Raw genomic sequence first — 25,732 nt, 5'->3', positions numbered from 1 at the left:
GCTGCGTCAGCGGGGCCCGAACCGCCCTTGGGAGGAGGAGCCTGGGGTCTAGCGCCGCGCAAGCTGCCCTCGCTTCCCACCCAGGGACACGGAGCCCTCCGCGCCCGCAGACCTGGCGGGGTCGCAGGGCTAGGTCTCCGCCGGCAGCCCTCCCCAGGCGAACGACCTCTGGCCTGGGGCTCCGGAGCGGAGGAGGAGGGGACGCCGACCGCCCCGCGCAGCCGGTGGTCCACAGCCAGCGGAGAGCCGGCCTCCTTTGTGCGCAGGCGCGCCGCCCAGGCCGGGAGGGGCGGGGCCTGGACGGGTCGAGGGGCGGGGTCAGATCTCGGGCCCGCCTCTCCGAGCTCCTGTGAGCGACCGGGAGCTGGGCAACCCAGCTCTTCCAGGGGCTTCAGGTGAGCAGGGGGCACCGAAGGGTCAGGACGCCTCCAGGTCGGGCGTTGGTCGGGCCGCGGGTCCATCTGTCCTGCCGTCTGCCAACAGCGGTCTCCGCGGAGAATGGGAGAACAAAGGAGGGGGCGGTTCTGGGGCCCCCGAGGGAATGAAGGGTCGCAGGTACCCCGCCCTGCCCGCTGACAGTTTCGATTTCTCCCTGAGTCAGAGGCGCCGCCCTAGAGACCCTGGGCTGGCGGCGGGCGCAGCAGCCTGTCCGCGTTTGCTTGTCCGTCTTTGTGTCTGTCTCTGGGTCTGTTTGGCTGTGCCCGAACTTGCCTCCGCCGCTCAGACTGAGCCTCCCGGACACCCCAGTATCCCGCCAACTACCCCTCTCCCATGGCAGGTAAGTGGGCGCCGGGTGGAGGGTCTCCGTTATCCCCCCACGGACTCGGGAGCCGGGCGTCGAACCCATCCTCCCGGAATGTGCTCCGACTGGCTGCGTGGGCCCCTCCCTTCCTCCGGGAGCCGCCGCCCTGCTCCCCCGCCGCATCTTTCTCCGCCTCTTCCCATCACACTCCCCCCTCCGCAGCCTCGCGGCCGGGCTCCTGGGGGAAGTGGGTGAGGCCGCGGGTCCCCTTCTAATCCACCCCTGTCTCCCTCGACAGGCTACTTGCCCCACAAAGGGCACGCCCCTTCACCCCCACCACCCTACCCTGTGACCGCGGGGTACCCGGAGCCGGCCCTGCACCCTGGGCCCGGGCCGGCGCCAGTGCCCGCCCACGTACCTGCCCCTGCGCCCGGCTTCTCTGTCTTCCCCTCGCCCGGCCCTGGAGCCCCAGGGCCTGCCGCCCCCTTCTTGCCACTGCCGGGGGTGCCTTCCGGCCTCGAATTCCTGGTGCAGGTGAGTGGGAGGGAGGAGGAGTGGCGGTATGAGGCGGGGAGCCTGGCGTTCAGGCCAACCCGCTGACATCGCCGCCCACCCCACTCTCTTTCCAGATCGATCAGATCTTGATTCACCAGAAGGCTGAGCGCGTGGAAGGTGAGTGGAAGGGGGAGTAGGTTGGGCCTCATGGTGCGGAGGGGGGGGGGCACGGAGAGGGTGCACTCTCAGGGGTGCCAGTGCCTGAGCCTCTGCCTGTCCCCCGTGGCAGCGTTCCTAGGCTGGGAGACCTGTAACCGGTATGAACTGCGCTCGGGGGCCGGCCAGCCCCTGGGTCAGGCGGCTGAGGAGAGCAGCTGCTGCGCGCGTCTGTGTTGTGGCGCCCGCCGGCCCCTGCGTGTCCGCGTGGTGGACCCCGGTGACCGCGAGGTGCTCCGCCTGCTCCGCCCCCTCCACTGTGGCTGTGGCTGCTGCCCTTGCGGCCTCCAGGAGGTGGGCCCGGAGGGCGGGGCCGAGGAGGGGTTCGGGCAGGGGTGGGGCCAGGCCATGGTGGGGAGGACCACTGACTGAGCACGGTCCACTCGCAACGAGGCATGGGCTCAGGCCGGTGAGATGGGCAGCCGTGAGGGTGGTGACAAGTGGTCTAGCGAAGGGGGCGGGAGGTCTTGTGCGGGGAGACGGATGACGGAGCCCGACCTGTGAGAGCTTGGGCCGGGGTGCCCTGGCTCTGCTGATCCTGTCTGCCTCCCACTCCAGATGGAAGTCCAGGCTCCCCCCGGCACCACCATTGGCCACGTGCTACAGACCTGGCACCCCTTCCTCCCCAAGTTCTCCATCCAGGATGCCGATCGCCGCACCATCCTGCGTGTGGTGGGGCCCTGCTGGACCTGTGGCTGCGGCACAGACACCAACTTTGAGGTACCGGGAGTAAGGGGAGAGTCCTGGGACCTCCGTAAAGCCAGATGGCAGCTTCTGTGAGGTGGGTTGGCCAACACGAAGGTCAAGACCCTGAGCTCTAACATCCAAACCCACTGTGACTCATACCACACTTCCAGGGTTCCTCCACTCAGGAAGGGATGTCCCTGTGGTCCTGAGAAATGAAAGCTTGGCAAAGAAGTGTCTTCTTAGGGACCAGTGCTGATGGTCACTGGCAGCCCTATGTGGAAGGGGAAAGAGTCTAAAGCCAGGCCCCATTTAGGGCAAGTCTGCTGTGGGCTGGACCCATGTGGCTCCTTTGCAGGAGTCTGAGCCCTGACCCAGGAGCAAGCACCAGACTTGCTAAGATCCTGCTGCTTGCCCCGCCAACCTAGAAGTCCAAACAGCCCCTCCAACTGGGAATCTGGGTGATCTATATCCCTGTCATCATGCATTTCTGTCATCCGCCGGGAGAGCCCAAGTGCTGATACTCTCAGGGGAAGGTTTCTAGAAGACAGGTATCTCACAGACACTTGAGTTCCCTCAGGGATAATCACCCGTACAGATAAGGAAGGGATAACAGGTAGATGCCCACAGACTTCCCAAGGCTGTTGATGAGGTGTCTGGCCTAAGCCTGCTTTTAAAATCAAGTCACCTTGGTGTGTGGGTGGAGGTTCCATGATCGATGGAACCAGTGATCGACGGATCACTGGTGAGCTCTGGATGGGAACAGGGAGACCTCAGGGCCCTCACAGGGCCAGTCTCCCTTTTACCTAATTGTGAAGGATCCCTATTTGGGGCTGCAGTTGGGACCCCAGGGCTGGCAGGGAGAAGCCCTTCCTCATCTTGAGACTGGTCTGCAGGAGTGCCCCAGCTCTGGGAGGCAGTGGGGGAAGGTGACGGGATGGGCATTGTTCCAGTCATGAAGACTAAGCCTAGGAAAAGGACCGGGGGATCACTGTGAGTTCCCACCCACAGTGGCAGGAGCTCTTGCTGCTGGGCCCAGGGAGGCCCGTGAAAATCTGGGTCCTCACAGGCCACATACTGCTGCCCCCATAGAAGCAGGTGGACGAAGCTGCTAATGGTGGACAGGATCTGTCCTACTTTGCAGATTCGAGGAAAACCACACCTTCGGACAGCCACAGCCTTCCAGAAGCCTGGGGGGCTCCTAGAGCTCAGCCTGCCCAGCCCCACTTGAGCAGACTACTGTGTTCAGGGCATCCAGGGCACCCACCATGGGTGCCAGGTACTTTGGTAACCAGAACAAACCCAGCGGGCAGCCCTGTGCTGAGATGAGCCCATCACACTTACACGTGTCCCACCGCTGATGTTCTGTTCTCACATGAGGCCTTTTAAGAGCCACACATCAGAGCCCGAATTCTGATTTTTGCTATACACATGCAGCATGACCTAGGCTGACTCAGTTTCCCCCAATGTCACGTGGAAACCTGGGGCTGTCGGAAGGATTCCCGGAGTGGAGGGCCTGCATGGTTCGTGCGGGGTGATGGTGGGAGGTCAGTCGCATCCTTCCCAGTTGGGTTCTGCCCCCCATCCCCCACCCCCAGGTGAAGACCCCGGATGAGTCCCGCAGTGTGGGCCGCATCAGCAAGCAGTGGGGGGGGCTGCTCCGAGAGGCCCTCACGGATGCAGATGACTTTGGCCTGCAGTTCCCGCTGGATCTGGATGTGAGGGTGAAGGCTGTGCTGCTGGGAGCCACATTCCTCATCGTGAGTTGGCCGCCCCGCCTCCCCTCCTGTCCCTCTGCTCTCACGCCAGGCTTTGAGCTCTGGTGACAGTGCCCTCCCCTCAGGACTACATGTTCTTCGAGAAGCGAGGAGGCACTGGGCCTTCGGCCATCACCAGTTAGAGGCCACGTCAGGGTGAGGAGACCATCACCTCAACGGGGATCCAAGATGGCGGCCTGCCCCAGCCCCTCCTCAGAGGCAGCCCCTTCCCTTAAAGCACATGACAGGGGACAGACAGGGATGCCTGAGAGTCTAGGGGCCACGTGGCCCTACCCCTACCCTCATTCCCCGGCCTCCTTCGCCTCGGCCCCCAGAGAAGAGTATTTAGGAGAGCCCTGCCCCTGCGACCTCCCACCACTGTCTCTGGCGAGCCCCCAGCGCGCAGGCATATTCGCTTTCAGACTCTCCCTCACCCCCTACCAGGCCTCTGCTCCATGTGTGGTCTGTGGAATCCAGAGCCCTGGGGTTTTCTGACAGAGCTGAGGCTGGGGCCCTGCAGCACCAAAGACGGCAGCAAAGGCTGCTCTCCCCCCGCACTGGCGTGGCCAGCGAGTCCAGCCTGAGACTGTGGGCCTCTGAGGGGGGATCCCCGCCTCCCCGTCAACAGCTGTAGGGCCTGCCCTCCGGTGCCAACGTCCTTCCCCCTTGGGCCCTGCCCGCAGTCAGCGCTTAGCAGCTCCCGTGCCTTACACAAGCATCCCGTCCTTTCCTCACCCGGGGAAGGAGGCTGCACCTTTGTATGTTATATTCATATAAAGTTTGTAACTTTTTGGATACTGGGAGATGTATGTCATGGGACAATAGAAGCATGGGTGTGGGAAGAAACCCAGGGAAATAGGTGGGCCTTTGGCGGTCGGGGGGGTGGGGCTGGCCCGTTTCGCCATCCAGGCTGCCCAGGTCCAGTGTCCTTGAGTTCAAGAAGACAACGCCATCCTCCATCATGGCCCCGGACCGAGCCAAGCAGTTTGGGCCATGTACCCCGAATCCAGAGGGAGGCGTCTGCCATCTGGGATGGCTGCGCACATAGAGTCTGGCGTGGTGGGGCCCGGCCACTCCGGATGGCTGTTCCCAAGGTCCTCCTGAGCAAGCGTGTGATGGGGGACAGCTCTGTCTCTCCAAGTTCTTTTAGTTGGGAATACGGTAGGCAGACCAGACTAGATCCTTCTATGAACTAGCCAAGGAGGCTGGAGCCTTCGGAGGCCAACGGGTACGGGAAGAGATGCTCGCCCATGCCCGGCCCCAGCTCCTGCTGCAGCTGCCTCTGGCACAGTCTCCCCGTGGAGGAAGTTCTGCCCTGGTGGGATCCGTTCTGGTTCCGCTTGGTCCCACACGGCCAGGCCGTCCATCCAGGCCGGTATCCGTGCCCAAGGGGGCAGCGCTCAGGGCCGAGCCAGGACATAGCGACTGGCCGCGGAGAGATCCCACTGGTAATGCTCCAGGATGCGTCGGCAGTCGGCTCTGGACCGGCTGCTCAGATGGTAGAGCTGCTCCACCTGCGGGGTGGCAGGGGGGACAGTGAGTGCCAGGTGGGGGGAGATAGTGAGTGCTGGGCAGGGGGGACAGTGAGTGTTGGGCGATTGGTGGGGGCCGCGGGAGCTGCAAGAACCAGAGAGCAGCATCCGGCTTTACCTTGAGGTTCCGGATGGCAGAAACCACGTCTCCCCCAGTGGCCCTCAGTGCTGCCTGGCACTCCTGGTGGGTGACTCCGTGCACGCTCAGCTCCACCTGCGGGGCACAAAGCCTCGCTCAGGCCGCTGCCCCAGCCTAGAGCCCCCTCCGGACACCAGCCACATCAGGGAGAGCTCACCTCCATGACCCTCCTCTGTAGCTCGGGGTCTGGCAAGAGGCCTCCAGAGGGGATGGTGGCTTTGCCAGTGGCACGTGCTCCTGAGGGCTGGCTGTGGGGGGGTTCCCTTTTGGGCCAGGGAGGCCGCTCCCTGGGGGGCTGGCTGGGCTGAGAAGGGCTAGAGGCAAAGGGAGTCCGGGATGGCAGGCCTGGGGGTCCCTGGGGCACGGCTCTGGCATGACGAAGTTCAGGGGGGCTCGAACCACCCCCTGTGGGGCGGGGGCCCAGGGACAGAACAGACTCCAGACTCTTGGAAAGGACTGTACATTGAGAAAAAAAAATAAAGCTTGAGAGGGAGCACAGGCGCAGGGCCCTGCCTTCTCCCCACTCTGTGCCCTGCTCTTGGGGTGACCCTCAGCTAGGGGTGCAGTAGGGTATGCCCAGCAGACACCCAAGTTGAGGCAGGGGAGGCCCCAAAAGGCCGAGGTGGCAGGAGCTGAAAGTGGGGTGGGCAGTCCCTCAAGTCCAGCCGGGCTGTCCAGTCAAGTGCGCCAAGTTCGGTACTCCAGGCAGGAGGATACTCAGAGAATCGCTCTTGATCTCGAGACCCCAGAGGCCAGGTCCCCATCAGCCATGCCTACCTTTCATCCTCTGCAGGGGCACATTCCTGTTCCTTCTCTGGGCCCGTGCAGGAGGTAAATCCTGAAGCTTTGCCTTCCCTCTGTCCCTGTGAGAGACAGGGATCCCATTCACTCCACACCCTCACCCCTGACCCACCTAGCCGTGTCCCCTACCCCAGAAATGTTGGGGGGCTCTCCCAGGCAGGCGGAGACTCAGAGGGGACCCTCCAGCTGGGAGCCGAGCCCAGCCTTCCCTCCAGCCTCACCCGGGCCCCCTCCCCAAGCTTCCTTTCCAGAGAAGTTGCAGGACATGGTTCCCCCAGCCCAGCTGTGTCCCCCCACACACCCCACCCCACTGTTTCAGGTGCCTACCCATTTCCGCTTCCCTGCTGTCGCTCTCCCTGGGCAGGGGAGACCCTCTGGACCAGACGGGTGGCTGGCGGCCCCCCCCCGTCTGCCAACGTCACCGCCGAGGCTGGGAAGCTGCCCACTTTGAGTGTCCGGCCATTCTGGCCCTTCCAGGTCGCAGAGTCGGGGCTGTGGGAAGAGGCACTGGTGAAGGCGCCGGGCGGGGGCTGGGCCCGAGCCCACATTCAGCTCGCAAGCATCTGCCTGGAGGAAGGGAAGCTTTTTTCTCCGGAACACAAAAGGGCTCTATGGGCTTGGTGGCTCCAGCCGGAGGCCACCACAATGGTAGTGCAGCTCTCGGGGCCCAGTGGGGTAGAGGGGAGGCAGAGGAGCCGGGTTCAAGATGCTGAGGAGCAGCAGGTCGGACCCGCATCAGGAAGGTGGGCTGTGAGTCCTCCTCCTGGGGACATGTGGGTGGCATGAGGCTCTCACCTGCCCTCGATGATGGTGATGAGGTCACCAGTCTGCATCATTAGGGCGCCTGGCTCCATGACATCCTGGACACAACGTCCCTCAGGAGGCCAGGCCTGCAGAGACAGGAGGAGAGGGTATCAGGGGGTGTGGCCTGAGTCCAAAGGGTAATTTCCTGGGAGCAGGGAAGAAAGGAGACTCCTCTCTGTTCTTGCCCCCAACAATGAAACCTGTTCCAGCTATGTCCTCGGTCCTGGGCCCAGGGTGGGACTGTCCCCGTCCCCCAGTTGTCATCCAGGAGGGGAGGCAGGCCTGGAGTCCATGCCAAGCTGGGCACAGCCCAGGAGTCAGCAAGCAAAAAAGGGGGGCCCTGTCTCTACCTAGGGGAACCAAGGCGAATGTCCCCTACCCTGCTTTTACTCCACACATAGTTCTGCCTCCCGGGGCCTCCAGAAATTTTCCATTTCTTTCCGGTCCCACTGCCTTGACTGTGAACCAGACATCGGCATCATTTCATTCCTGCTTCGGAGCCCATCACCTACCTGCTCTTCCCATGTTCAGTGTCCTGCCTCCTATCCCTTCTTGCACCAAGCCAGAGCGACAGAGCACATAACGTGGGCTTGTGACCCACTCCTGCTCAAAACCCTTCCATGGCTCCCAGGTGCCATCGGAGTAATGACTGAACTTCAACAACAGAGTTCAGTGATTTGGGTCATTTCACTGGTTTAACTGACCTAAGACTGCTCCTCTGCTTACTCTGTGAATTTAGGCAAAGCCCTTCAATGTCAATGCCATAACTGCCCCATTCGTAAAGGCCACGAAACAGTGGCCTTCCTGGATGGTGAGAATGAAGTAGTGGTGCAGGAAGATAGTCTAAGTGTCTTAGTGTGGTACCTTCCACAGATCAAGTGCCCTGCAATAGCTCTGGTTATCTATGGCTCCTTCCTCATCCCTGCACAGCGCCCCTGAGGTCACCTCGCTGTCTTCCCTGGGTTGCCGGCTGAACTGCTTTAACCTCTGCCTGGAGACACCCACAGCAGCCCGCTGCTCTGAGCGCCCCCTTTTCTGGCCCAGCCCGCAGCCCTTGAGCCCGCATCTGTGTAGGCCAAACTGCCTCCCCAGGGCTCCGAGCACCCTGCAGGTAGAGCCCGAATCTGCTGGTCTGTCCCAGACCCCAGCCCGGGGAATTATGTTAGTCTTGTGCGTGCAACTCTGGGAGAAAACGGGGAGGTGAAACGGGGTGTGTGGGGGGAGGTAGGGGCTCCCACCTCTTGGAGCAGCCCCTCCAGGTAAGAAAAGCTAGGCCGGTCGGCGGGGTGGAGGGCCCAGCAGCGCAAGGCGACGGCGTAGAGCGCCCTGGAGCAGAGGGGAGGCCGAGGCAGCCGGGCCCGGTCCTGCTCCAGCCGCTGCAGGATGAGGTACGGCGGGACCCCGGCCCAGGGCTCCTTGCCCCGGGAGAACATCTCCCACAATGTCACCCCAAACATCCACACGTCGGACGCAGAAGAGAAGGCCCCCTGGCGCAGGCTCTCCGGCGCGCACCTGCGGAAACTCTGCTGAACCAGGCCGCCGAGGGGGCGGGGCGCGTTTCCCCCACGAGCGACCTACACGGCGCCACCACCACCCTCTGTGATCTCCTTCCCAAACCCTTCCGAATCCTCGTCCCGGCCTACTCTGGGGGCCTGGCGTGCCCACGCCGCCCGGATCAGCGCCCCCTCGGCCCCTCACCAGGCGTAGGGGATGGGGCGGGGCCCGCCCATGACGTAGCGGCCCCGGGCGCCGCGCAGCGGCCGCACCAGCCCGAAGTCCGCCACCTTGACCGTGCGCGGGGAAGCCAGCAGCAGGTTGCGCGTGGCGAGGTCTCGGTGCACCAGCCCGCGGGCCCCCAGGTACGCCATGGCCCCTGCCAGCTGCCTCAGAAAGAGGCACAGCAGGGCCACGGGCAGCGGGGGTGTCGGGGCCGGGGCGGTCAGGCGCGCGTGCAGGGAGCCCAGCGGCGCCAGCTCCATCACCTGCCGGAGCGCGGCGCCGCGTGAGCAGAGGTCTGCCCCCCTCCCCGCCGCCCACCCCGGCCTCTGGCCTCCTCCCTCCCTCCCATCGCGCCCCTGCCCTGGGAGCTGCTGTCCGGCCAGCTCACCATCTGCAGAGGCTGGCCCAGTACGAGGCCGTGCAGACGCAGCACGTGTGGGTGCTCCAAGTTCATCATGACGGACACCTCTCGAAGGAAGTCCCCCAGCTCTGTGCCCACGGGGCCTTCAGGACCCACCCGGAGGGACTTGACAGCTACTGGGACCTGGGGCGTCACAGGGAAAGGACATTGGCACCCAGAGCAGAGAGGGCATGCAGGGCAGAGGGGAAGCCAAAATTAAAAAAGGAAGGAAAGAAAGAAAAGAAAAGAAAAGAAAAGAAAAGAAAAGAAGCAAAGACCAGACCGGCGGCTGGCCCCAGCACCCAGAATGAAGGAGGCTCCCCGGACTCACACTCTGGCCACCAGGCAGTGTCCACAGCCCTCGGTGCACCACGCCAAAGCAGCCAGAGCCCAGCAGCTCCCCTCTGCACACAGCACCGTCCGGGATCAGACACTTGAGTCCCCCCTCGGGCTCAGGGAGGGACAGGGGGCTGTCAGGATCTGAGGTGGTGTCCTTCTGCTCAGGTGCTAAGCCCCCAAGGATCTGAAGCAGGGGTGGGAATTAAGTGTGTGGAACCCTGTACCACTCCTCCCTGACACTCGGCCCGCCCCAGTTCCGGGCCTACGCTGACCCTTTAAGCCTGTTGCCCCCCCCACCCCAAAACACACACCTTGTAGACCCAGTTCTTTGACTTGAGCCCCGAACGGTGCTTCTTCAGAGCCTCAGTGAGTCTGCGCTGGGCTGGGGAAGGTCAGAATCAGGGCACGTGGGTGTTACGTGATGGGCTGTGGGGGTTAGGTCAGGACGCAGGAGGATTTACAGGGCAGAGGAGGGCTGGTGGGGGGCAGGCTGAGAAAGAAGAGACCAGGGGCCCCTTACCAGGCCGGCCCATTCCAATGCCATCCAGGTCCTCGGGCCTGACAAAGTCAAAGTGCTCCGGCCGGGTCACAGTAAGCTCCTCGAGGATGGGTCGGTAGAACTGGGCCAGCTGGATGTCCCGGAGCAGCCTCAGCAGCCACATTGAACTCGCCTCGGGGACCATGTCTGGAGAAGGCATCCCGGAGGTCCATGCATCCAGCTCTAGACACAAAGCCAATGGGACTCCCAGACAGCAGAAATGGGGCCTCGAGATCCACCCCCACCCCCAACCCCATCAGACACACTCAGGTGCAGAGGGAGGGATGCATCAAAGAATGGCAGGAATCGGGCCACTCCCACAAACCCCAGGAAAAACCCTAGGTGTGGCCTACCTAGGGTCCCCACCTCACACTTGAGATCCCAGAGCTCTGCAGACCTGACATATGTTCCTCTTCCCACTCTTGAGATAGGACGGCACCCTACTCCTGGACCCCTAGGACACCCAGGTACCACATCCCTGCCAGGGATGCCCAGATATGCTAACTACACAGTGCCTCCGCCCTGCCGATGCGCGTGCCCAGACACACAGGAACCTGCCTCCACACTGGAAACACTGCTACACACACACACACACACACACACACACAGAGACCTACAGACATGCTGCAAAAGAGGGCTAAGCCACCCAGACACATGGCCTTTCAAGTCCGAGACGTTCCAGTAACGCTGCGGTGAACCATGCCTGCACGCCTACCGGTGACACTGAGGTTCACGGCCTCTGAGATACACCGCCCCACGTGTCGGAGACATCAAGGTCCACAGAAACACACAGCACACGAGACGACCAGGGCCCGTGCGCACACATTCCTCAACTACGCGGGCATACGGCCCCTCAGCTCCGAGATGCCCAGGCTCACCGCCTGGTCGGCACCCGAGACAGCCACGCCTGAAATCACTGGGTATTTGTGACCGGCGGTCAGGTGCAGGCTGAGCTAAGCTCGGGCACTGCCCACGGAGCCAGGTGCTGCCGGGTGCACAGTCCCTTCCACACCCACCTGCACTCAGCTGCAGGAGCCCTGCCCGCACACCTGAGTCACTCAATCCAACCGGGCTTCCAGGCAACTCCCCCAGTCTGAGCTAACCAAGGCCGGGAGCTGTGGGCGCTGCCTGCACCGCGCTCTCCCTTACACGCACCTGGACGCCCCCCTCCACCTTTAGTTAAACCCTGACGAAGGGCTGAACTAGGGACCGGGCGCACGGAGAAGCGAGGAGGGAGGAGGCCGGGACCCAGGGAGACCGCCAGCAAGGTGAGGTGGGGACAGTACCCGAAGGGGGACGGGAGGAAAGGCGGCCGCGGAAGGGAGGGGAGGCGAACAGGGCATCCGCGGACGCACCCCAAGCGACGGCCGCTCCTGCGGCCCCTGTGCCCCGCGTCCCCGCCCCGCGGGACCCTCACCTGGCGAAGGCGGAAGCGGCGGCAGCGGAACCACCCTGGCCACCAGCACTAAATCCCGGGGGGGCGGGACCACAGCCTCGGGGGCGGGGCCGCAGGCCGTAGGGGCGGGGCCTGGCGTCGCGCTGGGGAGCCCTACCACGCCCCTCGCCCCCAACCCGGGAAGGCCTGAGGCGGGGAGGCGGGGAGGCGGGGAGGCGGGGGGGGGGGGGGGGGGCGCCTCCTCCTCCGGGCCAGACCCGGAGAAACCATTCTCCAGTCTTTTCCCTCTCTCACCCTCTACATCCTCTTTCCCGCCTCTTCCAAAGAACTTTTCATCCCTCCCAGGCTTCCTGGGACCGTGGGGTCCTGTCCCCCGTGTCCCCTCTCCCCAAATCTTTCACCTCTCCCGGCCAGAGCCCCACCCCTTATGCAGATCAGCGCCAGATGGAGAAATGTTGCCCAGACCCTGGGAATGTGAGGCTAAACAGGACCTTGTCCCTGCCCCCTAGCAGGGGAGAGGGCGTCCTAGCCCCCATATGGGGGGAGGCAGGGTGCTCTGAAATGGAACCAGGGCGGACAGGTGTTGCTGGTGCAGGAAGTCAGCCCTCAGCCCACGTGGTCTAAGTAAGGTTGGGACCGTTGTCCCTGGCCCAGCTCTGAATATTGGTCCAATGTGCTGCCCCGAAAAGGAACCTTTTGGGAGCAACCCAGGACAGAACACGCGGGAGGTCTTGTGTGTGAGTGGGCTCCTGCCCCCCATACCGGCTTAGTACCTGGTCTGGGTGGCCAAGGGCAGCACCCCATGCTTTAGGGCACCCCTCCCCATAACTGGCACTTAACTGGCCACGTTCTGGCTCAACCCTCCTTCTCCCACATAGTCTCCGTACACTGGCTGTGGGGATGGGGGCCACAGGTCAAAGTCCAGAACCTCCAAAAAGGCTCTGAGGTCCAGAACCTCCAAAAAGGCTCTGAGGAGGAGCATTCCTCTCCTTTTCTCTCAGGGGTCCCAGAGAGGAAGTCACCAGTCTCAGGACGTCTCGTGTGTCTCCTTCTGTCCCAAGGAAGGATGTGCAAGCTGTCCCCAAAGTCCCTTGGGGGGAACACACCCCCCATCCTGGTAAGCATACAGGATATTCCAACACTGATGGGAAAATTTTTATAGTTTACAGTTCAACCTGCTTGGTTTCCTTGCCTTCTCTTGACCTCCAGCGAGGCCAGCTTATCACACTGTAATAGCTCCCTCTGCATCTGATGTCCCGGCTATACTGTGGGATCCGCATGGTAGGGGCTGGATCTGTCTTGTCTATCCTTGTGTTTTGTTTTGTTTTGTTTATATTTTATTTATTTATTAGAGAGAGTGAGAGAGAACGCACAAGCAGGGGGGTGGGAGAGAGAGAAGCAGGATCTCCACCAGCAGGAAGCCTGACGCTGGGCTTGATCCAAGGGCCACAGGATCATGACTTGAGCCAAAGGCAGATGCCCAGCCACTGAGCCACCCAGGCTCCCCTCATCCTCTGTTCCTACTCTTAGTATTTGGGACAGTGTAGGCATGTAACAGGTACAGTGCATATTGTTTGAGAAGAAGTCTGCTCAGTCTGTCATTCCTCTGTCCTTTCTCCCTGCTTTTAAGACATCATTGGTATTTTGTAGTTCTATTAAAAAATATCTAGGTATGGATTATTTTTTACTCATTCTGATCAGTGTATTCTATTTCCTGTATCTATGAATTCATATCTTTCATTGGTTTTGGAAAATTCTCAGCTAGTATTTCCTCAAACATTATTTTTCCTCCATTCTTTGGCTCTCCCCTTTGGGGACTCTGATTAGTATTATGCTAGATCTTTTCATTCCATCCCTCATGTTGTTTAAACTCTCTTCTATATCTTTCAATCTTTGGGTCACTGTGATGCCATCCAGGTCTGTCTTCCAGTTCACCAATTCTCTCTTTGGTTATGTCTGATGTGCTGTTTAATCCATAGTCTGAAGGATTTTTGTCATTGATACGAACACTGGCAACTTTGTATGCTGACAGTACTTTATTGAGGTATGACACATTTAGGAACATGCCCAGATTTAACTGTGTAGCTCAATGCATTTCTTCTTCTTCTTTTTTTTTTTTTTAAAGATTTTTATTTATTTAAGAGAGAGAGATAGTGCATGAGCAGGGGGAGGGGGAGAAGCAGAGGGACAAGACTCTCTGCTGAGGAGGTAACCCTGAAGCAAGGCCAAGTCTCAAGACCCAAGACCATGACCTCAGCTGAAGTCAGGTATCTAACTAACTGAGCCCTCCAGGCTCCCCAGCTCAATACATTTCAACCAATGTACATGTGTATTGATGCTGATAAAGACCCAGAACATTCCAGTGATCTTGGAAACTTGCCTTGTGTCCATTGCTAGTCAATTCCAGTGACCATTCTCATGTCTAAAACCCATAGATCACTTTTTCCCCCAAAGATTTTATTTATTTATTTGACAGAGAGGATCACAAGTAGGCAGAGAGGCAGGCAGAGAGAGAGGGAAGCAGGCTCCTGTCGAGCAGAGAGCCCCTTGTGGGGCTCGATCCCAGGACCCTGAGATCATGACCCTCTGAAGGCAGAGGCTTAACCCACTGAGCCACCCAGGCGCCCCCATAGATCACTTTTTCTTGCTCCCGACCTTCTTATTGATGGAGTCATAGGCTGTAATTGCATTTGGCTTCTTGGACTCAACACGTTTTTTGAGACTTATCTTGATGTTGTCCGAGTTCTTGATGGGGATCACGTGGTTCCCTGAGCTTTTGGGGAGAAGAATGCATAACAACTGATTTTCCTCCAAATGTCCAGCATCTTCACAGATCTGGGAGCATCAGAGGTCTTCTAGGAGTTGAACACATACATGTGGAGGACATGGGGATACAGGAAGCAGCTGCTGCCAGAGAGGCCGGCAGGAGCCAAGTCAGGCACTATGTCATCCTTCAGCAAGCTCTCGCTGTGTCAGGTTCTAGGGAACAAGCAGACACGATCCCTGGCCTGGTGGGGTTCACTCTACAGGGCCTTGGAGAACACAGTCAGGAGCTTGGGCCTTACCTGAGGGCTCTGATAACGGCTGGACGTTTTTAGGAGAGGAATGAGAGAACCAGGCGGCTGCGTAAGCAACTGGGAAAAAGAGAGAGAGGAAGGACAGGGAGCTCTGGGAAGAGGTTCTCGCCGGTTCAGGGGAGAGAGGTTGGCCCTGCTGAGACCTTGGCAATGGGATGGAGAGGAGGTGAAGGTAGGGGCCTCCGCGACTGGACTCTGGGCCTAAGTCCTGTGCTCCAGCAGGAAACCAGACCATTTTTCCAGCAGGAAACCGGACACGGAGGCTCAGCCCCACCTTTGCCTTTAGCTTGGAAAAAACCCAGGGAATGAGAAGCCTCTTTTTTCCTCCCCTTCTCCCTCTTCCCATCTGACTTCTGGAGTTAAGCTTCTCTCGTCCCTACCTGCGTGGGAAGTACTGCCTGACCACTCTCGGGTGGCACCCCTTCTAAGCTGAGATGGGGCGTCCTGCTAAGCTTGGAGGCCTGGGTCGGGCACCAGTCCCACTCAGTCTGCCTTTCCCCAACCCCAGCCCTGCCCCACGGGCTCTGCATCCGAGAAAGATGAGCACACGCACACCCCCGGCCAAGTCTTTGCCCAGAAGGCAGGGAACCAGAAGGGTAAGCAGAGAGGCCCTCTGGTATCTTCCCCACCTACTGCCTTGGGTTTGGGTGGAGGGTAGGGCCCATCCTTCTGCGGAAAACTCTCCTCTCCTACTGGGAGCCGCATCAGCGCCCCCGTAGCCCCTCCCTTCCTGCTCTGCTCCCTGAGATCACGGGCCTGTCCCTTGCCACCTTACCTATGCCAACCTCTCAACAGGGGAAAATCCCTCTCTCTCTTTTGGGCCTTTGTGGGGCTGTTCCCATCTGGCTAAGGGCAGGAGGCCTGAACCCCAACAACATCCCTGCTTCCCGTTATTGCACTCATTGCTGTTCCGACCTTGCCAGTAACTTGTCTGTCTCCCGCTGCTCGATTCCAAGCTCCAGGCAGAAAAAGACTTGATCTTGTCTGAGTTTTGCTGTGTCCCTCCTGCCCAGTCCAGGGTCTAGCTCACAGGGTAGGTGCTCAGTAAACTTTTATGAACAAATGGGTGAGATGCCGTCATCTGGGTCGAGAGAAGCCAAGGAGACTTTTTGACATCAGGAGCTCCTTTGCTGGGAGTGATGCTGATGGGAGAGCCCGAACCGCCCCCATCAGCATTCCCTGGTGAACTTGTCCCTGCCCCTCTCCTCATTTGCCACCCACCCCCCGTACTTGGCTCTTCCTATACCCTGGGGTGAAACCCTTCCATTCCATCACCCCATCTCCATCCCCCGGCTCCTGGAGGCCCGTCGCTTCCCAGTTTGGATTTGCCTCGCTAGAGTTTCCAGGCAGCCCACCACGCTGTATGTCCCTGCTGGTTTGCTTTCCTAAGTGGGAAGTGCCCTAAATCCACCCTATTCCTCCAAGGTCACCAAGGAGCACAGCATAGAGCACCCCCCCCCCGGGTCTAATCACCAGCGTTGGAGTCCCTACCCTGTCGCTTGCCATCGGTGACTCTGAGCAAGTTACTTCCTGTTTCTGTGCTCCTGTGTCCACGTGTACGGCAGCCAGAGTGGAGGCCAGTGACCCCCCCATCCGCATTAATGTTGTACACAGCGCCCTCCTGGGGGAGCAGGGCTGATCTGGGGCATCAGAGGGATAGTGCAGAAAGGATGGGCCCATCCAAGACAGTGTGCCTTCCACCCTCCTCTCTCAAGCCTCTCCCTCTGGGGAGGTCTGGTCACTGGGTCATGAAGAGGCACGAGCGGTCCCAGGGAGAGGCTCCCCACGCCAAGAGACAGAGGCCTCTTGCCCACAGCCAACACCAACCTGTCAGGCATGCAAGTGAGCCAGCTTCAACATGATCCTCTTGCCCTGGTCAAACCTCGGATTTCCGTGACCCTGACCGACATCCGGACAGCGCTGTCCTGGGAAGCTGCAAGCCAGAACCACACAGCAAAGCTGCTCCTGAATTTCTGATCCTCAGAAACTCTGAGATCAGGTTTATTGTTTTAGGCCATTAAGCTTTGGAACAATTTGTTACGCGGCTGTAGGTGACTAATACAGAGCATGAAATGCTTGGAATCACGTCGGATGCATCGTCGCCCTCCGGGGTGGCCTGCGTTCACGTTCATTTTACAGGGACCAGATGGAGTCTGTGGCTGGCGAGTGACTCGTAGCTGGAAGGGCGTGGCGAGTTATGTCGTGAACACAGGGCCCATTGGTGCCAGGTCCTCAGCTCCTTTATCTGCCCCCATGGTTGCAGCGATCTGCTGCCGAGCCGTAAGGCCTGGAGGCACGGGTCAACTCTCTGATCATGCTCCTGGGGTCTGAGAATTTGGAGTTCCACCAGGACAGGGTGGGGATGGGTTTTCTCTGCTCGAGTGGGTCTGGCCGTTGACAGCTGGGGCCTGTCTTATCCTCCCACGGGGATAGTAGATGCTGCCTTTTGACCCAACTCCTCAGTGTGGACCCTCCACGGGGCTCCTCACCGCATGGTGACTGGGTTTCTGAGCAGATATCCCAGGAGACAGAAGGCAGAGGTCGCCAGTTTCTTTAGGACATGGCCCAGGAAGTGGCCCAGTGTCACTCCTGGCACATTCAGCTGGCCAGCGATAGAGGAAGGCATGCACAGACCCTGCCTGTCCACAGGAGATGTGTCAAAGAATTTAGGGGCCATTGTTTGAAATGGCCAGTCTCTGTTCTTAGGAGAGGGGCTCAGGGAAGATTTTTTAAAAATATATATTTTATTTATTTATTTGACACAGAAAGAGAGCACAAGCAGGGGGAGTGGCAGGCAGAGGGAGAAGGAGCAGCAGGCTCCCCGACCAGCAAGGAGCCCAATGCAGGACTTGACCCCGGACCCTGAGATCGTGACCCTGACCGGACGGCAGACGCTTCACCAACTGAGCCACCCAGGCACCCCTAGAGGGAAGGTTTCTAAGGAAACACCACCAATCTGATGTAACAGGTGCCACAGGAGAGACACGTCTAGGGAAGGGACACTCTGCTCTGCTTGAGGAGCTCCGAGCAGGCTTCTCGGAAGAGGTGATGTTGGAGGCAAGGGCATTCGGGTATGCAGACGAGCCCAGGCAAAGGCAAGAAGCCGGGCGCAAACAAAGGGTTTGGGCAACTACCAGTGATGCAGTGTGGCTCTGGGGTGGGCAGAGCTGCGGAGATGCAGAACCCCAGGGGACCAGACTGCAGAGGACACTCACTGCTGAGAAGTACACACATGCATGAGAGCCAGGGACAGTCCATCAGACGCTTAGCGCTGCTGTTAACCTTGAGGGAGATGCCAAAGAGGAGGGGGCGGGTCTGGGAGGGAAATGGTTTTGGACCGGGAGACTCCGAAAGGCCTTTGGGGCATTCAGGTAGAGATCCCACTTCGACCTGGGTTTGGTCAGCTCTGGGATGAGGACCCCTTAAGACGTGGGGAACCTTGAATGTCAGGGTCAACGTCCAGGTCTGTATTCCATAGGTGGAAAAGAGCTAGGGAAGGACTTCAGTAAGAGATCGCAACAGCTAATGCTTAGCGAGGGCCCAGCACATGTGGGCGCCGTCCCAAGCATTGTCCCTGAACTTATCTGAACCTCGCAGTAATCCTGTGAGGGTCAAATGCTGGCAGAGTTCCCCGTAGTGAAGAGATCACCGCTGGTGATATAGAACATCATGGCACGACGTGTCTTCGAGGGCTGAGCTGATAAAATGTAAACAGAATAAAAACAGAAAAAGCCATCGAATCAATGAACTGCGTGATTTGCCTTTCAAGGAATGGAGAAGTTACAATAGCTTGCCCGAGGTCCGGTGAGACACAGAGCCAGGATCTGAAACCGTGGCAGCCCGACTATGAAGCCCGAGTTCTGAACCATCTTTTGACGCTGGACAGGAGGCCATCCACAGTGTGGCGCTTCGAGAAGACCCATGTGGCCACGGAGGGTGCGGCGGCAGAGAGCGGAGTGGGCTGTCAGATGGCACCCTTGGGAGAATGGAGTCTGCAGTCAGAGGGGTCTAGAGTGGGGCCACAGGACAGGAGGAGGGCACAGACAGGGTAGAGGTCCTTCAAGAAAGGGCAGAATCGGTTGACCCACTGGGCGCTGAGTGTGAAAACAAGGACTACTCCCACATGTGGAGCCTGGAAAATGGGTACAGTGTTGGGGGGTACGAGGCAGCTGGCGCAGACCAGCAGGAAGCCGTGGGGCCAGGGTGGCCAGCAGCCTCGGCTTCTCATCCTGGCTGGGGCGCTCACTAGGCGTCTGTCAAAGGAATGGATGAACGAGCTATATGATCTTGGGCAAGTTGTAGGAATTTTATATATGATCTCTGGGTCTCTCTTTTTTTGGGTGCAAAATAACAGATTGGACTAGAATGTGTGAAATAAAATGGAAGGTACTTTCCTAGAAGAGGTAGGCATTCCTCTCTCCATGCGGTGTGCTACATGGGCACCCCGAAACAGGGGTTCTAGCCTTGGCTAGCTGTAAGATGAACCGAGGTCCCATTCAACACCACTAAATCCAATATTTCTGGATATAAAGCCCAGGGATGGATAATTGGTGGGTTGTTTTTTAAATGTTTTTTGTTTAGATATTATTTGACAGAGAGATCACAAGTAGGCAGAGTGGCAGGCAGAGAGAGAGGAGGAAGCAGGCTCCCTGCTGAGCAGACAGCCCGATGGGCTCAATCCCAGAACCCTGGGATCATGACCTGAGCCGAAGGCAGAGGCTTTAACCCACTGAGTGGTGGGTTGTTTTTGTTGTTGTTTTTTTTTTTTTTAATTTAATTTTATTTATTTGAGAGATAGAGAGTGAGAGAGAGCATGAACCATGGGGAGGGGCAGAGGGAGAGGGAGAAGCCGCCTTCCCCTGAGCAGGGAGCCGTACATGGGGCTCCATCCCAGGACTCAGAGATCATGACCTGAGCTGGAGTCATGCCCAAATGACTGATCCCCCCAGGCACCCCAGGACGGGTAGTTTTTGAAGCTGCCCAGATGACTACAATGGGTGGCTGGATGATGGCTTTTACCCTGGAGCCTCCAGGTACCCAGTTTGAAAACCATTGGTCTAGGTGCAGACTGGGATCCCTTCCAGGCCCAGGCCCTCAGACTGAGACTTGTGGCTGAGAACGGGCTAACTCTTTCTACGTTTCATCTTCCACCCACCAACCGAAACCTTCTGACAGCTGGGGGGGCAATGCCAGGGTTTCTCCAGCACATACAACTGAGGTCCTGGGACAGGAGAATCGTTGGAGACTCCCCTGTGCGTTGTGGAGCCCAGCACCCCCCGCTTGCACCCCCGGCTTGCACCCACTGGATGCCAGGAGCACATCCCCTGATTGAAAACGTCCCCAGAGGGCGCCTGGGTGGCTCAGTGGGTTGGGCCTCTGCCTTCGGCTCAGGTCATGATCTCAGGGTCCTGGGATCGAGTCCCGCATCGGGCTCTCTGCTCGGCAGGGAGCCTGCTTCCCTCTCTCTCTCTCTGCCTGCCTCTCCATCTACTTGTGATTTCTCTCTGTCAGATAAATAAATAAAATCTTTAAAAAAAAAAAAAAAAAAAAAAAAAAAAAAAAAAGAAAACGTCCCCAGATGTTGTCAAAGGTCTCTTGGGGCAGAACCCACCCCCCACCCCCACTGCCACCGTCCTTCAGACGAGAACCACTGTGCCACCCTGAGTCTCCCGTCCCCCTCTGCCCTCCCCAGATGCAGACAGAGGCCAGGCAGGGGTGGAGGCCATCTGACAACAGGTTTACTTGGCCTTGGCAGGAGGGACGCCTCCGCGGGAGGCCACGGCTTCACAATGTTAAATGGAGGGAGAGCCTGTCAGCAGGATGACTGATGTGGTCTCAGCTCTAAAGGGAGGGAGTTTTCCAAAATACTCATTCCCGGATTCCCAATCAGTCACAAGAGGGCCAGGAGGAGCTTCTGGGGCAGGCGGCCCCTGCTTTCCGAGAACAGGCGGGAGGGGGCGTGGGAGGGGTGGCGAGGAGGGGATTCTTTCCTTCTGTAGATAATTTCCTGGAACCAGCAGCTGGCTGCTCCTGTCTGATTAGTTGAGGGCTGGAGGGAGGAGATTTCCAGTGGGGTGCCTGGGTCCCAGGAGGCCCTCTGACACTGGGATCAAGGGGACATCTGGGTTTCCGGGTCTGGAAGACTGAACCTCTGGGAGTGGAACTCAGGGGCTGGCTGATCCCCTTGGAGGGAAGTGGAAGTTGTGGGTTCATGGTCTTTAGAACTGGAGGCTGGGAGGCTGTGGAAACCTTCACTCGTCCTTTTTTCTTCCAAGTAACTGGACCTGAGGGCAGACAGAGAGTGGGAGACCTGGGATGGGCAGGGCAGGGTGGAGCTGGGGGAGGGACGGTGGGGGAAGGTACTGGGGGGCTCAGAAGTGACGAGGCCCCTGCCGCCCTTACCCCGCCCCCGACTCACTCCACCAGGAGGCTCAGAACACCCAGCAGGAAGGCAGCCACCAGGAGAGCGAGGAGCAGAACCCTAGCTTCCCAGAGATCGTGACTTCCTGCAGGGAACCCAGGAAGCAATAAGGGACCCGGCGACCTCTCCAGCCGTCGCAGTGTGGGCGGGGTGGGGGGGAGGGTTGGTGGCCGAGAGCTCGGAGACCTGAGCCAGGGGAGGCCGGGCGGAGGGGTAGAACCTGGGAGGCAGCGCTTTCGGGGCCAGCAGCAGACGTCGAGTTCCTGGCAGGTGGAGCAGTTGTACACGACGGTGCTGCCCCCTGCAGGACACAGCGGGAACGAGCTGGGGCGGGGGAAGCCCCGGCTCTGCCTCCCAGAGTTCCCCCCGCCCCCGCCCCGGTTTCCGCCACAACAGCCAGGCTCTCCTCGAGCACCCCAGATGCCCGCGTCCTCACTACTCTTTCCTTTTCTACTCACGGCAGGCAGGCGCGCAGAGAGCTGAAAGCAAAGACAAGGAGGGGTAGGGGGAGGGGAGCCGCTCGGCCACGCCCCCCCTTTTCCCAGCGCCCGGGCGCCCCCATCCCTGGCGGCATCAGTACCTTCCCTGCTGTAGGCGGGGAGCTTGGTGTTTTGCAGCCAATGCCGATACAAAGGGAGAGAGGAGAGAGACCCTTTGATCTCTGGGGAGAGAGGGCCGCAGTGTCTCCCGGTGCCTTGCCAGGGCGGGCTCACCTCCACCCTTCCCAAGCAGCACCTCCCCGATCGCGGATCACACCTTCCCGGCTCCACCTGGCCGCCCTGCCCCTGCCTCCCCGCCCCCTCGCAGCTGCCCCTCCAGGGCCCTGGGTCGTGCGTTGCCCCTTGGCCTCACCCATGACCCTCAGGACTCTGTGAGTCTTCTCTATGACATTGTTCATGGACGTCTCATCTGTGGAGACAGGCGGGAACCTGTGATTCTCTCCGCGGGGGAAGAGGCCAGAGTGTCTAAAGAGGGCTGTGGTCTGAGGGGGCAGCTGAGGGGCCCAGCTGGGAAGCCACAGACTGCGCCACTGGGGGTGTGGTGGTCCCGGTCCCTGGATGTCTGAGCTTACCTAAGGCAAAGGCAGGGAAGCTCCAGGAGGCCCTACAGTCCTTCCACCGAGTCTCTACTCGGCTGCAGAGTTTAGCCAGGCGGCCCGCCAAGTCACGGTCTGGGAGGTGGCAGAGGACACAGGCCTGGGCGGTCGCCAGGAAAACTCCACCTAAGGCCAGCATCCACATGAGGCCTGCTGGTGGGTGGCAGACGGGTGCCCGCCCCACTGAGGCCGAGAAGGCCTCTGAATCCTATAATCCTAGTTCCAACTCTGCCTGGAGATTGGAGCATGTTCCAGAACAGCTGGGGATTCTAGAACATTATGGAATGGCACCCAAGTTCCATCTCTGGCTGGGGCAAAGGTGGGGCCCAAGGAACTCAGGACCTGAAGACCAGGGCAGAGAAAGCAGGGCTTCTGCTGCGAAGGGGACAGTGCCCCCCAACCTGGTCCTTAGCACTCTTGACAAGTTTGAGGTTCCACAAAGCAATTTTATTTTTCTTCTTGTAAATCATGACCAGCGATAAATAATGAGCGAGTGCTTCCCCCAGTGAAGAAGCTGTGCATGAGTCTCCCATTCATGGGGGAACCAGAAATCCCACCCCTTTCCCTGTCCTCCCCCCACTCTCCCCACCTCTTCTGTTCATCTCCCCTCTGCCCTGGGCAGCCTGGGCCTTCCCAGCCATCTCCTAGCAACGTGCCCATAGTTGCCTTAGCAACGGAGAGTTCTGCACGGGCCTCCTAGGCCTGGCTGGGCCCAGGGACTTCTCTTATCTTCCACCCGGAAGATCCTGGTGGCTGAGACCTCCACCGGCCTGTCCTGCCTCCATGTGCACAGTCTACATGCGTCCTACATGTCCTATATGCATGTGCACAGTCCCCCCCCCCCTTTCTGATGAAACTCCTCACTCTCGATTTACTTGAAAGAGTCACCGGGCAACCCCAAACCGGCCTAGGCACGCAGAGCCCACGGATACCGTTTCCGGCAATGCAGACAGGAGCCGGGACGGCAGAGACCCACACATCGATCAGACACACTGGCTGGCACATGTGAGCACGTGAACAAAGCAAGCCCAGGACCCAAGCAGATGCCACCCTCGTCCCTGTGGCCAGCTCCAGCAATATAGGGCCCTAGAAAACACTTGGGTATCTAGAGTATGGGCATTCTCTCCAGTTCCCTAAGCCGACCTAGGGTAGGGTGTAGCCTTTCTGTCTCCCTTAGTAGGTGACCTGGGACATGGCAAAGAATCCCCCTTCCCATATTCTAGAGTGTTCCGGCCTCTCTTTGGTCAGGCCAGAGCAGGCCCATTCAGCAGCAGGAGAATCCACGGTCCAGGAGACCACATCACACCTACCCGAAGTCCTTCTCCCACACTCCAGTGTCCCTCCAGAGTCCTGCTAGGCTGAGCCTGGGCAGAGAGGTGTCCGGACTTTTCTAGAACCTTGAATACTGAGCTCCACCAAGGAGACGCTAGAGGCCGCCAGTCTCCGGCAGGGACAAGCCTGGGAACCTTCCCCACCCATCCCAGATTGAGCACCAGTCCAGATCCTTCCCGTGGCTGTGAGCCTTCAGCGCGCTTAGACTTGGGAGCTGCTGCCCATGCCTGGGCTCCAGTCAGGTGCAGCGGGAGCCCTGACTCTCATGGCTCCAGAGGCAGAGCTAAGAGGCTTCAGGGGGGGCTTCGTTCCCTTTGCTGTCCACCCTCTCCCCCACCCAGCCCAGATGGGAAGGCGGCGGGTTCAGTGCCGCACAAAGCGCAGAGATCGCGAGTTGAGCAGGTCTTCGGGGTCAGGGAAGACGGAGTCTAGACGGAAACCGTGCTCCAGAGCCACCCGCAGCACCTCCTCCAGGAAGCCGGGTGCACCCACCACCTCCCGTAGCTCTCCTGGCCCCCCAGTCCACAGAGGCTGCAGACCCAGTCTCCTATACTCTGCCTCGGGGAGTTCTGCGGGACAGGGGGCCCACTCCAGACGAAAGTGCGGGCCTCCCTCTGCCCTGCCCTCACTGGCCACCCCAAATCTGGCCCGCATGGCCCCCAGGCACTCGGAGTCTGTGCAGAAAATGTTGGCTCGGAAGGTATCCACCTGTGCGGAGCTCAGCTCGTAGTGGTGCGGGCCCCGGCGCGCGGAGAAATGCACCAGGCGGGGGCTGGCATCTACATCTGCGTGGAGCAGGGCAGCTGTGGGTACAGGGGCCCCCCGAGAGGCCTCCAGTTCCCGCAGGGCATCCAGGAGGGGCTGGATCTGGTAGAAGTCAGCCTCTGCCCTTAGAAGGGCTGTCTCCCCATACCCGTGGGGCAGGTCCAGGCGGCCCAGCCGCAGGAAATTGAGGATGTGCCGGAAGGCCTTGCCATCTCTGTCAATGAAGTAGTGGCCGCCTCCCTGGGGGTTGAGGTTGGGGGGTATGGGGGTGCCCGCCCTAAACATGGCCCCCAGCATGGAGTCTGGGAAGCGAGTCAGGGTCTCCAAAGTGGTGGAATAGAGTGTGCCCCCCACATTCAGGGTCACAGGGCCCCCAAAAGAGGGGGGCGAAGAGGGCACAGGAGGCGGCGAAATTTTGGGGGAGTACAGGAGACACCGAAAGAGAAGAAAAGGCGGAACTCCCTGGGTGTGGGCAGAACTGGGTCATAAAGTTCAGACTGTCTCAGGGTTGGATGCACAGGTTGGAGCACAAGGCGGTAAGATCTGGGGTTCACCCCAGCTACCTTGGTAGTGGGGGAGACGGTTTCCGGGCACAGACACGGCGGAAAGCTTGCGAGTACGCTTGAAAAGCGCGGAAGCCAGAGAGGGAAGAGAGACTTCGGTCCAGACGCATTCGACTCTGGGCGGAGAGTCAGCAGCTGGGCTCTGAGGGCTTCAGACAGCGAGTTTCCGGAATCCAACCAGCAGGTGACGGTGGCGAGCACAGGCCGACCCTCGGAAGTACCCAGCTTCCGAGTTCTCGGGCAGATCGTCGTCTCCGCGGGCGAGTGCACGCAGGGCCCCGGGAGCCCGTCGCAGGCCTGGCCTGACCCGGCTCCGGCGCGGGTCTCGGGAGGCAGAGGCGGGGCTGACGGGAGCGGGCGCGGAGGTGCCTCTCTAGCGGCCGGGGGTCGGGAATGCGCGTTCAGCGCGAGCCAGGACCACCGAAGGACTCTGATGGGAGCAGCCGGGAGTCTCGGGACCCGGGCTCCGTCGCCTCCCCGGCTGTCGCCGCCGCCTCCCCGGCTGTCACCGCAGCCGCCGCAGTCCTCTCCGCCCCCAGGAAGTGGCCTAAGGGCAGCGACTGGGGCCCTTTAAGAGACAGCCCCGCCTCCCTGGCGCCCCGCCCCCCGCCCCCGCGGGGCTCGCGCGCGGCCGGGGTGGAGGTGGGAGCCGAGAGTCAGGAACCGGAGAGACTGGGCGGACGAGCAGGGCGGGCGCACGCGGGCGGGGGTGGGATCCCCATAGTGATTCAGGCACGTCGCTCCGGATGTGGCCGCGACCGCCCCGCGGGCCCCCAGATGTGCCCGACCTCACGTCTGCGGCCCAGCGAGTGGCCAGAGGCCCGGCCGTCCCGGGTCTGGGGGCGGTGTCCGCCCGGTCGCTCCCATCGGGAATTCCCGAGGGGGCGGGTGCTGAGCCGCCGCATTCCGGGGATGC

General features: G+C 60.1%; 4 protein-coding genes across 12 annotated transcripts; 1 reads left to right on the top strand and 3 right to left on the bottom strand.

Annotated features, from left to right (window-relative positions):
- The first annotated feature begins 274 nt into the window (after positions 1-274).
- PLSCR3 (phospholipid scramblase 3) lies at positions 275-4,689 on the top strand. Of its 3 annotated transcripts, none has more exons than XM_013060363.2 (8): positions 275-395; positions 602-778; positions 1,041-1,276; positions 1,372-1,414; positions 1,527-1,747; positions 2,012-2,173; positions 3,736-3,897; positions 3,981-4,689. In XM_013060363.2, the coding sequence occupies exons 2-8, from the start codon at positions 772-774 to the stop codon at positions 4,035-4,037; spliced, it is 888 nt and encodes a 295-aa protein (XP_012915817.1). In that variant the 5' UTR covers positions 275-395; positions 602-771; the 3' UTR covers positions 4,038-4,689. The 3 variants fall into 3 exon arrangements, with proteins under 3 accessions (XP_012915817.1, XP_012915818.1, XP_012915819.1); XM_013060364.2 differs by having other exon boundaries at positions 289-395; positions 598-778; XM_013060365.2 differs by having other exon boundaries at positions 340-778; positions 3,981-4,050; positions 4,339-4,689.
- Positions 4,644-11,657, bottom strand: TNK1 (tyrosine kinase non receptor 1). Of its 3 annotated transcripts, XM_004760310.3 has the most exons (13): positions 11,584-11,657; positions 10,149-10,349; positions 9,940-10,010; positions 9,621-9,812; positions 9,278-9,433; positions 8,869-9,152; positions 8,409-8,682; positions 7,162-7,256; positions 6,694-6,858; positions 6,343-6,428; positions 5,723-6,021; positions 5,545-5,640; positions 5,164-5,408 (listed from the first exon to the last, which is right to left on the bottom strand). In XM_004760310.3, the coding sequence occupies exons 2-13, from the start codon at positions 10,324-10,326 to the stop codon at positions 5,295-5,297; spliced, it is 2,010 nt and encodes a 669-aa protein (XP_004760367.1). In that variant the 5' UTR covers positions 10,327-10,349; positions 11,584-11,657; the 3' UTR covers positions 5,164-5,294. The 3 variants fall into 3 exon arrangements, with proteins under 3 accessions (XP_012915815.1, XP_004760367.1, XP_012915816.1); XM_013060361.2 differs by lacking the exon at positions 5,723-6,021 and having other exon boundaries at positions 4,644-5,408; XM_013060362.2 differs by lacking the exon at positions 9,621-9,812.
- An 8,698-nt stretch (positions 11,658-20,355) lies between these two features.
- On the bottom strand, positions 20,356-22,450 carry TMEM95 (transmembrane protein 95). 5 transcript variants are annotated; one of them, XM_013060428.2, is made up of 7 exons: positions 22,133-22,450; positions 21,913-21,969; positions 21,641-21,721; positions 21,519-21,539; positions 21,281-21,361; positions 21,058-21,145; positions 20,604-20,923 (listed from the first exon to the last, which is right to left on the bottom strand). In XM_013060428.2, the coding sequence occupies exons 1-7, from the start codon at positions 22,299-22,301 to the stop codon at positions 20,749-20,751; spliced, it is 672 nt and encodes a 223-aa protein (XP_012915882.1). In that variant the 5' UTR covers positions 22,302-22,450; the 3' UTR covers positions 20,604-20,748. The 5 variants fall into 5 exon arrangements, 4 of the variants coding, with proteins under 4 accessions (XP_012915881.1, XP_012915882.1, XP_012915884.1 ...); XR_001180802.2 differs by having other exon boundaries at positions 20,785-20,923; positions 21,247-21,361; XM_013060431.2 differs by having other exon boundaries at positions 20,791-20,923; positions 21,042-21,145.
- A 131-nt stretch (positions 22,451-22,581) lies between these two features.
- On the bottom strand, positions 22,582-24,591 carry KCTD11 (potassium channel tetramerization domain containing 11). The gene has a single exon (XM_045083271.1). It carries the CDS (start codon positions 24,548-24,550, stop codon positions 23,852-23,854), a length of 699 nt encoding a protein of 232 aa, XP_044939206.1. The 5' UTR covers positions 24,551-24,591; the 3' UTR covers positions 22,582-23,851.
- Positions 24,592-25,732: the final 1,141 nt, after the last annotated feature.

This window comes from Mustela putorius, unplaced genomic scaffold (genome assembly GCF_011764305.1).
Source record: "Mustela putorius furo isolate JIRA1106 unplaced genomic scaffold, ASM1176430v1.1 tig00000695_pilon_pilon_pilon, whole genome shotgun sequence".
NCBI lineage: Eukaryota > Metazoa > Chordata > Mammalia > Carnivora > Mustelidae > Mustela > Mustela putorius.
This window is presented reverse-complemented; position numbering and strand designations above follow the sequence as displayed.

What these genes read in the sequence shown, in the direction of transcription:
- PLSCR3 (XM_013060363.2), top strand. An exon ending in GAAGGCTGAGCGCGTGGAAG is followed by an intron (nt 1,415 to 1,526) that starts GTGAGTGGAAGG and finishes CCCCCGTGGCAG; the next exon opens with CGTTCCTAGGCTGGGAGACC. An exon ending in GCCCTTGCGGCCTCCAGGAG is followed by an intron (nt 1,748 to 2,011) that starts GTGGGCCCGGAG and finishes CTCCCACTCCAG; the next exon opens with ATGGAAGTCCAGGCTCCCCC.
- TNK1 (XM_004760310.3), bottom strand. Translation starts at nt 10,326, where the DNA reads ATGCCTTCTCCAGACATGGTCCCCGAGGCGAGTTCAATGTGGCTGCTG. An exon ending in CATTGGAATGGGCCGGCCTG is followed by an intron (nt 10,011 to 10,148) that starts GTAAGGGGCCCC and finishes GACCTTCCCCAG; the next exon opens with CCCAGCGCAGACTCACTGAG. An exon ending in GCCCCTGCAGAGGATGAAAG is followed by an intron (nt 6,022 to 6,342) that starts GTAGGCATGGCT and finishes CTCAATGTACAG; the next exon opens with TCCTTTCCAAGAGTCTGGAG.
- TMEM95 (XM_013060427.2), bottom strand. Translation starts at nt 22,301, where the DNA reads ATGTGGATGCTGGCCTTAGGTGGAGTTTTCCTGGCGACCGCCCAGGCC. An exon ending in CAGAGTCCTGAGGGTCATGG is followed by an intron (nt 21,722 to 21,912) that starts GTGAGGCCAAGG and finishes CTCTCTCCCCAG; the next exon opens with AGATCAAAGGGTCTCTCTCC. An exon ending in TCTCTGCGCGCCTGCCTGCC is followed by an intron (nt 21,362 to 21,518) that starts GTGAGTAGAAAA and finishes TGTGTCCTGCAG; the next exon opens with GGGGCAGCACCGTCGTGTAC.
- KCTD11 (XM_045083271.1), bottom strand. Translation starts at nt 24,550, where the DNA reads ATGCTGGGGGCCATGTTTAGGGCGGGCACCCCCATACCCCCCAACCTC.